The 9,659-nt window shown below is 40.9% G+C and overlaps 1 protein-coding gene across 1 annotated transcript in view; it reads left to right on the top strand.

Annotated features, from left to right (window-relative positions):
- Positions 1 to 646: 646 nt before the first annotated feature.
- The window catches only part of LOC104168650 (mediator of RNA polymerase II transcription subunit 13-like), a gene marked incomplete at its 3' end in the record, with an annotated part of 178,025 nt that continues 169,012 nt past the window's right edge, over positions 647 to 9,659 (top strand). Inside the window, 1 exon segment of the mRNA XM_009709313.1 lies at positions 647 to 796. Coding sequence (XP_009707615.1) covers positions 647 to 796 — 150 coding nt within the window.

Below are 9,659 nucleotides of genomic sequence, written 5' to 3'. Positions count from 1 at the left end.
TTCCTTTTCGCGTGTTCAGTGGTGAGACTCTAGCGTGACAACTTCCCATTTCGTATGTCCGTACTGGTGTGGAAGCCAGTGAGTAGGAGCGGGTGGAAGGACATGCCTGTGTGAGTTTGTCACACGTTGACCTGAGAAAATGTTGCTGCCATCTTTCAGTTTCCTTATATTTTTGTCTTGAATGCTTTTGACTCGAAAGCATCTTTTCAAGTAATGGCTGAATCTCATCCCCCTGATAAGCCATGCTTATCACGTTATCCTTTTACGTCTGTCTGATGAACTTAGTTACAGCCTTTACAGTGGAAGAGAGCTGACCAGCCAGGCACCACGCTGGAACTGTGTACCGAGATTTGCTGAATCAGTTAAGGGACTGGAGATTTGCTAATCAAAGCCATCGCTGAAGGTGGAAGATGTTGATGTAACTCAAAGGTCTTCTCTCAAAAATTCCTCCTTTTGTTGTTTTTTTATGTGTATGTGTGTTTTTGTTTTATAATGAATTTTTGTATGAGTTCCTGGAGTCGGTTCTGAATGACTATTACTGTTTTATTGGTGGGCGCTTGGTGCTGACTCGAGGGTGGCAGGTTGGAGAGCTGTTGTGAGGGTGATCATTGGCGCTGCTCATCATGTGCTGTTAAAGATTTTGAAGATGCCAGTATGGTACCTGACTAACATAGGAACAGAACAAAAGCCCGTCAAAGTGTCCTGTCGCAACCGCAACCGTGGCCAGGAGTTGTTTGGCCTGCTGGATTTGGTGAAGCGTTGTGTTGGTGCTGACCAGTTTAACAGCTGCTATGTTGTCAGTGACAGCAACCTGTATTATATGACTTTCTGTGTTTGGGAAGTCACCTAGAGGTGCCTAGAACAATGCTGCGGTTTTTCTGGGAGAAGAATCAAAAAAATCTGATGCAAAAGTGCGCTCTCTGTGTAAATGTTAGTGGTTACCTGGAGAAAGGTATAAGAGTAGGTCAAGGGCATAGTAATGCTTCCCTGGAATACTCTCCCAGGCTCTCTATATAATTTGGTTGAAAGATTTCTTGAAGCAGGTAGATATTAAATAGATAATTTTTAAACTAGTACCTAAGTTCAGCCAGATAGTACATAAGTTCCTGACACAAAAAGTTCAGCCATCTGGATTTGGCTGAATCAGATTTAATTTGATACCTGGAAGACACAACTAGTAGCTGCTCTTTAGAGATTCTCATAGTTTCCCTCTTTCAGACCAAACGGTCTCGATCCTTGAATGCTTTTTGTTGTATGCGACATATTTTTTTGACGATTCCTGTAATTTTTCTGTTTTCTCTACTTTTTGATGCGGTTAAACAAGAACTGCAGTTGGCGATGAAGGTGCAGAGCTGCACGTGAATCGTGATGGCCTAGCAATTTCTGTGTCGCCTTCTGTTTGTTTCTAAGAATTTGTAACATTTGGTTTTGTTTTGCCAGCCTGTATTTGCGGTGGACTCCAGGAAGATACTGTTTCTCTTTCAGTATGTCAGCGTGGTCTCTCTTCCTTCTCTCTGCTGTGTTTTATTTTAGTCTTTTGCTTTAGTATTTAACCTTGAAATTCTGTGACGGTTGGGATACGTATCAGCAGTTTGGGCCCTTTTATCAGGTTACTCTTGCTTTTATGCTTGCCACTCAAAACTTCTTTGTTGGTAGCTTCTGCACCTGCCAGAACTGCTGAAATTCGAGCATTAATATTGGAGTCTTTTTGTATTTTCCACTGGGAAAGATGGTACTTAGTTGCCACTTCACATTCCTTTGGAGACTAGTCTGACTTCTTGTTTCTTTCAAACAATCTATTATCTTCCTGACTGCCTCCTCTCCCACATAGGCAGAGTCCCACTGTCATCTAGGAGAGAGAGGAAAAAATACCTCATTTCTGTCGCTACTGTTTACTTTTTAGGCGTAAAAGCTCATCTGATTAGTTTGTGGCCTTTTAATAATGGTATGTGTGGACTCTATTATTTTTAGAAGTATCTTGATTTTCTGGTCCTCGATACCATGATGTAGTATCTCAAATGTCCCCAGGTACAAGAGTCCATCAGGAAGATATCTGATAGATAATAGGATTTTGGTTACAGCTAAATCCTTCACCGAGACTTGGCAAAGATAAAAGATGACATACAAATGCCCTGACACTGTTGCTTGTCACAAACAGCTCTGAAGTAGAAACACTTAGATAATCTGTTCCAGGGGGTATGAAGGAAGAAAGCAGCATGGTATGGAGCGAAAAGATTTATCCAGCAGAAAACCATTTTGGGCACATGTGCTGCATGCAGTGATGTACTCCGTTTCTTGCTGGTTTTAAGAGCAAATGAGCAAGAACAACAACAAAAAGGTAATTTTTTTTTTTATCCTTCGTTTTTTAAAAGATTGTTAGTGGCTGTCCTTTATCCCTTTTTTCCAGCCACTTGACTGTGTGCTTATACAGGGAAAGGATTAAAGTCAAACGTGTAATTCTGCTGTTGATCAGTTGCATATTAAGAAGAATGAGGTTCAGCTCAGCTGATCATTCAGCTCTTTGAAGCACTAAGCATGGTGTGGTTTTTCCGTTGAATTGTTGAATTCTATTAATCAGAATTAGATTTTTTTCTTTTTAATATGTTGGGTTTTTTTCCATCCTTGAATTCAGAGTGTGAAAAAGTTTGAAGAATTTTTTTTATGCAGTTATTGCAATACTTGTCTGCCAGTAGCTTGGCCGAACAGAAATGTCCTGTTGAAGCTGAGCCAGGGCTGGCTCAGTGCATGATAAAGCCGCTCTTCACTGCCACATGGTTCCTCCCTTTTTGAGAGGCAGAAGGGATAAGCCCTGAGGGAAGGGAACACAAACCATTCCCTGCTTTTTTTTTTTTTTTTAAATGGGTAGGATAAAGAGGGGAATGTTAATGTGTAGTTTAGTAAATGATCTGATTTCAGGAGACTACAGAGGGTTGGGATGGTTGGTTTGTTTTGGTTTTTTAAACCAAGAAAGTTATAGACCTGGGAGTAAAAGATGTCTGTGTACAGGTGCTTGCTGCTGCTTCAGTCTTACATAGAAAGTTGTGCTATCCACATAGGAATCTTTCTCAGAGTGCAGAAATAATATGTATCTATGAAGAAAACAAATCTTTTTAGTTAAGCAATCTTCTCTGCTCCTTGATGTGTTTCTTGCCTCTGTTGTTTCAATTCACTTGACAGGGACTTGGGCAGATGTTCCTAAATATTTTATTATGGTGGGCATGAGGGACAAGAGTTCTTGTCAGTTTGTGTCTTTGCCTCCCTCATAAGCACATATTGTTTCAGGGTATTTTTCAGTCCTTCTGTCTTTGTCCTTTTGTCCTTCCTTCCTAGTGAGGTGTATCACAATGACATAAATTTTATCTGGTATTTAAATGGCTTGAGTAGAGTGTGAAATGATATTTTGTTGCTGCGTGAGGGTGGTGTAGTGAAATGAAGCACTGTAACCAAACAGATGGTGCTAATCTTGAATCTGTCTGCAAGATCTTATAGCATTTAATTAAAATGGTGGTGTAATTCCCATGACACCTTTAACTACAATTTAAATTCTTGGACTATGAACTAAGGGCTTTCCTATGCAGATTTTTACTCATGTGAGTAGTCCTTAGTATGTGTCTCTAGTGGCTTCAGAATAGCTAGTTACTTGAATGAAGCTTTCTAAGATGAGACTTTAATAAAACTGGCAAATATATATATATAGCATTTACATTTTTTATGTTCCAATTTAAAGCGTAAATTGTAGACTAAAGATACTTGGCAACTACAGTATCCTACATAGAAGCAAACAAAAATCTAGATTAGAGAAATTGTTTAGATTGTACCTACCTTCAGAGGCTGGTAAATGCAGCGTTTTAAGGTACCCTGGATGACTTCCCCTTGGTTAGAAGGGCATACGATGAAAGCTTTTTCATTTTTATATTCCCTTTGATTAACTGAAACTTGTTTCTAGAAGTACCTGACTTAAGCGATGACGTTTGGTTTGGTTTTTTACATTACCTGCTGCTTCTCTTAAGAGAATTAGAGGAACTTACATTTGAAGCACTGTGCAGATCTGAATTTGTCTGTGTACCACCTTTTGGACAGGCAATTGGAAAGAATTTTTATACCTGGTTTTTGATTTGCTTTTGTTTAGTTTCAGGTAAGAGAACTGAGAAAGATAAAATGACCTGAACAATGCCATGTTGAAAGCCTTTGAGAAAGTCAGGGTTGGAGCTGAGGGCCTGTGTGATGGCTATCTACTTCTTTTGCTCATAAGAGCCTTCAAACCTTTTCGGTAGATATTCATCTCCTTTTGAAGTATATCCTTCCTATTTTGGAAGTACTGGGGTACCGATTTTATACACTCTGGGGCCTGAATCTGCCCTAGCTTTTCTCACCTTTCTGTGCTGTATGAAGCAGGAAAAATAACATGTGACTTTATAATTTTAACTAGTGCTTTTAAAGTCAAGAAGTACAATAGTACAGAAATAACTGCTTTACACTTGGTGTGGCCACATAAAAGAATTTCTTGAACTTTTGATGGTCTGCCTTTTTCTGGTTCTGTTGTGTCGGTATTCTTGTATAATCCCTCCAAGGGAGCTTTGTGTATTAAAATGGGTGGAATTACTCAAGTCTTCTGGAGAAGTTCATTTAGAATTGGTCTGTCCATTTCCCATACAGCACACACAGTCCAAAAAGCATTTGGTGGAGATGAGGGGAAAAAAAAAAAGGAGGTGGAAGATGTGTTTTGTTTGTGTTCCATCTGCAAGGACTGCAGAAGAGGAAAATAGTCACAGTGGCTACACAGCACTAATTATATCTTCAGGGTTGCTGGTAGCACGCCAGAATCAAGTTGTGCAGTGTGAAATGTTACTGGGGAATTGTGATTTTTAGCAGCCTAAACTGTGCCAATCTGAACGGAGCGCTATGAGATCAGCAGAAGACCCTGCCTGCCTGTCTATTATTCTGATTTAAGCCTGAGGAAGGCAGAAGAATCAGAGCTTAGGTTTTGTCTCTACTAGGAATTTACAGTTCTGGATGCTGTCCTGGAGTTAAAATGGCTCCAGCCCTCAGCTGTTGCAGGTAGATTTAGGGCAGCAACTAATCGTTGCAAAAGAAAGTGCTAATTTCCTTTCTCTGCCCCTTCTGCTTGCTTGTGTGTATAGGAGATATCAGAGGTTTGAATACTCTCAGTTCGTTTCTTCTGAAGCCGTTTCGCTCTGCAGAGGGTAGCGGTTAAGGCAGTCACCTAGAGGGAGGAAGGAAACCTGTGTTTGCACTCCTTTTCCAAGGACTGTGTATGCCATTCTTTCTGTGGCCATGTTCCTGAATGAAAGCATTGGCATGGCTGTGTGGTGTTCCTTAATGCCTATTTCTTGGGTATGTTTTGGGTGGGTTTGGATGCCTACATGGAATTTTGGGTTTGAACTCGCTCTTCTACCCTGATAGCTGTTGGATATATCAGAAACAGATATTTCTGTGTCTTGGGAATTTTACTGTAAAAAGTTGAACGTTAGAAAAGGGTTTGGGTATTACTATTAGACAGAGAGATCTGATTTCTGTTTCCTTACAGCCTTGGCCCAGTGCCTTTAGAACAGGCATCTTACAAACACTTTATTCTGTGTCCAATTGCAGTTCAGTGAATTTAAAAAAAAAAAAAAAAAAAAAAAATTTTAGAAAAGCCCCTCTTACCTGGGAAGTTGAACCCTTCACAGCCCAGTCCTCCAAAACATATGTTCCTTTATAAAGCAAAGCAAAAATCTCTTGCATAATGTATGATTTACTAACAATAGTGGTTAATAGTAAGTATTTGTAAGTTCCTTTCTTGTTGGGCGTTTTAGTGTTAAGAATGTTGTAGCAACCGTAATAAGCCAGGACTATGCATATGGGAAAAGATGCAAGAAACACGGTAGATTACATCACCTGGCAAGACTTTTGCTTTGTTCTGCATTCATTTCTAACCAGTTGTGAGTAAAACAGCGTGTTCACAGTTTTGTCCTTGGGTTGGCAATCTCGGTTTCTGTCTCGGGGAGTATTTCAGGCTGCTTTAAAACCAGCAGTCTTACTAAAAAGGAGCAGCTCTGCCCTCCCTGACCTGCTTTGCTGTCCTCTGTCTTACTGGTGCAAGCATCTTTGTGGCTATTGAATGAATCAGGTGTGGGGACTGATCTAAGTAGAGAGAAAAAAAACCCCGACTCTTAATACTTCCGATTTTTAGTCAGTTCACCTCAGAATGAATCTAAGCAAACAGCAGCACTGCTGTGAAGTGGAAGTGGTGGTAAAGTCAGGAGCAGATGACTGACGTGGGGAAGGCAGGCCAGCCCAGGACTGCTTTTGGCACCAGTCCTTCCTTGTGTTGGTTTAAGGCGTACATGCACAACAGTTTCTGTGTGCAGTTTAATATTCTGTTTTGTCTGATTGGAACTGCCACTGAAAGGGGGATCCCCCTCCACTGCTGCTCTCAGCTGTGCGTTCCCACTCCTGCCCTTCTGTCTGCTGCAGTGGTGATGTGGCTGCAGGGTAAGCTGTCAGTCTGCTGATCTGATAAACGTTTTTCTTTCTTTTTGTTTCTCATCTTTAAATTGGTGAACTGATTCCATTCACCCCATGACTGCGTGATCACTCGATCTAATGTCAGAGTGGGAGATGGAAATGAGTGGCTGGGGATGAGGCACAGGCTGCCATTTTGGTAGCAGTCTGTGTTGACTGCTGATTAAGCATAAATGAAACTGCGTTTAGTTCTTCGATACAGTCACCAGAACCACAGGCCATGGGCTGTCTTGTCTGTGAAAACCGTGCTACAGGTTGAGGCCTTTTAAAACCAACGATGTTTGTTCATTTAAATACATTAATTAAAAAACTCCATGTGGATGCAGATGTTCTCCCTGTAGTGTGTTAAATACTTTACACAAAGCATCTATAGAGAAGTAAAGTATATGTAAGCATTCCTGGTGCAATCTTATCTCGTGTACTACTTCTGGATTCAGATCTTCTTCTGAATTCTGTTTTAATTAATGTGAAGACAAAATCTAGAAGTTCTGAGGGACTAGTATTGATGCTTACCTATTAAAAATTTAATCAGAAGTACACATATCCAAATAAATGTACTGAACCATGTCTCTGCAACTTTGGGAAATAATGTGTGAGATCTTGTTTTATGCTGCTACAAAGTCCAAAACCCTCAGTACTTGTCTCTTCCTTTTCTTGCGAGTTGCTTTGTGTGTGGGTGGTCACTAGTGATCCTGGTTAGCTCTAGTGGTTCGTCATTCCTCGCAGTCGGTAGAATTAGACACTCCAGTAGTTGGTTAGTGTAGAATTAAATTGGATGCAGCTCTGCTGATTTCTCTATGCTTTCCTTGACTGTATGTCATCCGTAATACAGATGGGATGTTATGGGTTGGTATCTCTGAGCGGGAAGAGCTTGTCTGCTGTTGCAAACAGCTGATCTCTAGTTACTGCTGTGTTGATGAAGTGAGTGGTGGTGCTGTCGAGTAACCGGTTTTGTTTGCTTGGGTTTTTGGGGTTTTGTTTTTGTCATTCTCCTATTCCATGTTCTTTGTGACTTACCATATGTTCCTAGTTGATTATGACATAAACATTTAACATGATTTTTTTTTTTTTTCCCTAGGTTGCCTATGCTGGCACTAATCTTTGGTGTTTTGTGATTCATAGCTATATTCGTTATACTATTTCAGAAACTCTGCATGTTCCTTTTCCAAGCTATAGATAGAGATCCGTGTAGAACAGATGTAGATGTTTTGGAGGAGTGCGTGCAAGTACTTTCTCTTAGAATATTATGTAATGTGTGAGCTATTGCAGCACTACACGGCACCCTACTGTGAAAAAATAATTCTTGTCCTTCCTTCTTGATTCTTCTTCCTGCGCTCCCATGCCCTCTTTTGTGCCAGGAACATGGCACACATGCTTGTGCAACTTGACCAGTCTTGACTGTCTTTTCCAATTTGCTTTTCCATAGTTCCCCAACACTTTGAATGGACGATCAGCATTTCTGTCTGAGTGCAAAAGCAGTAGCACTGGCTGTCCAAGGTCTTCAGCAGGGATAATCCAGCACTGCCTGAGATGTGTTTGGGGAAACAGTCCTTGAGGCATAATCACAGGAACTTTAGGCATGAGCCAGAACCCTGCTGTGCTAGGCAATATGCAAGCAGAACGAGTTGAAACTGTTTTAGAGGATATATTTATAAGATCAAAGAAATACAAGTATTTTTTGCTTGTGTTGGTGGTAGGGTGAATGTCACCTTTAGCTCCTCAGCAGTTAACTAGCTAGCTCCTGAACAAGTAACAGCCTACTTCCAGTTATTGTGGTGAAGGAGAGTACATTTTAGAGCTTAGACTTCTAAATGAACTAAGTTTGTGGACTTGAAAAGGGAGATCCTTCTGTATGTGACATGTAGCATGTTGGAAGAGCAGTGTAGGCCAAAAGGTTAAGTGTCCTTGTGCAGGTGATGAAAATGGGACTAATGTGTGATCTGCAAGTCTTTTGTTTTCCTTAAGAGTAAAAATTCACCCTTTTTCTTGTTGATATTTTCTAGATGTACTATCCAGAGAAAGGAAAGGCATGTTTACTGTTTAGATACAGCTCAGTTTTTTACTTGGGGAGAGGCATTCCTACAGCTAGTGTTTCCACTGCTGTGTCTTTCCCCTTCTCCCTGGCAATGACTCCTCTTGTCAAAGGTGTAGATGCTGTATTTGAGTTGTTGGACCTTGTTGCTGTAGACCAGCTGACTTTTCCTGTAGGACCAGTTTAGAGCTGAGCACACTGGCTATTTCTGCCCAGCAAAGTAGAGGTGTGAATACCGTAAATGAAATGGTAGAGGGAATAACAGTAGTGAGAATGTGGTAACATGGGTAAGAAACTAGAATACAAGCCCACTGTGAACACAGAGTATATGCATACCACATTTTAATTTGATAATGATACTCACACTAGCTAGACTAAAAGTATTCCCCTTGGGTCCTGGGCAGGCTCCCGGAGGCGATGGAGAGAAAGGAGGATGCAGCAACAGCCATAGGGCAAACTGGGAGTGGAGGAAAAGCAGGAGGGGAAGCTGGGGAGGGGAGAGGAAGAGTGTGATGGGCAGAGTAATAGAGGTAGATAAAAGGGTGGCAGTCGGGACGTTTCAGAGAAGAGGGGAAACTGAATGAGACAGCTGTGAGTATCTGCTATTAAAGGTGAAAAGAAAAAAAAAATTAGAACCTTTGCTCTGCTGACTTGGTTCTAGCTGCCAACTCTTTCATGGTTTGAATACTTTGGTGGCTTCTTCCCTGGCAATTGTTTATTCACGCTGCTATGCAGTGGGACACCTACACTCCTTCAGTTTTTTCAGCTTGTGTGGAAGAAGATCTTTCCCAAATGTCTGGGTAGCCGTTTTGCTGTTCTTTTTATTCTTCCTGGGTGGTTAATAAGAGAATTCTGTCTGGTTGACACACAGTAAATGACAACTTTCCTTATTCTGTTTTTGTTCATTTGAGCAAAGTAAAAAGGAAAAGCATATGTGGTGAACCCATAACATCACAATATGAAACTGTATTTCACCATTTCTAGTAAGTCATTTGGTCATTTACATCCTGTAGTATTTTCTGTTTGTGACTTCCAAGTGGTCATCTCTTGGGCTGACACTGAACTCACTTCACTACCAAGCAGCACATAGGGAAAGGGCCTT

This window comes from Cariama cristata, unplaced genomic scaffold, assembly GCF_000690535.1.
Source record: "Cariama cristata isolate BGI_N322 unplaced genomic scaffold, ASM69053v1 scaffold4930, whole genome shotgun sequence".
Taxonomy (NCBI): domain Eukaryota; kingdom Metazoa; phylum Chordata; class Aves; order Cariamiformes; family Cariamidae; genus Cariama; species Cariama cristata.
Note: the sequence above shows the minus strand (reverse complement) of the source record. Positions and strands in the feature narration are given on the sequence as shown.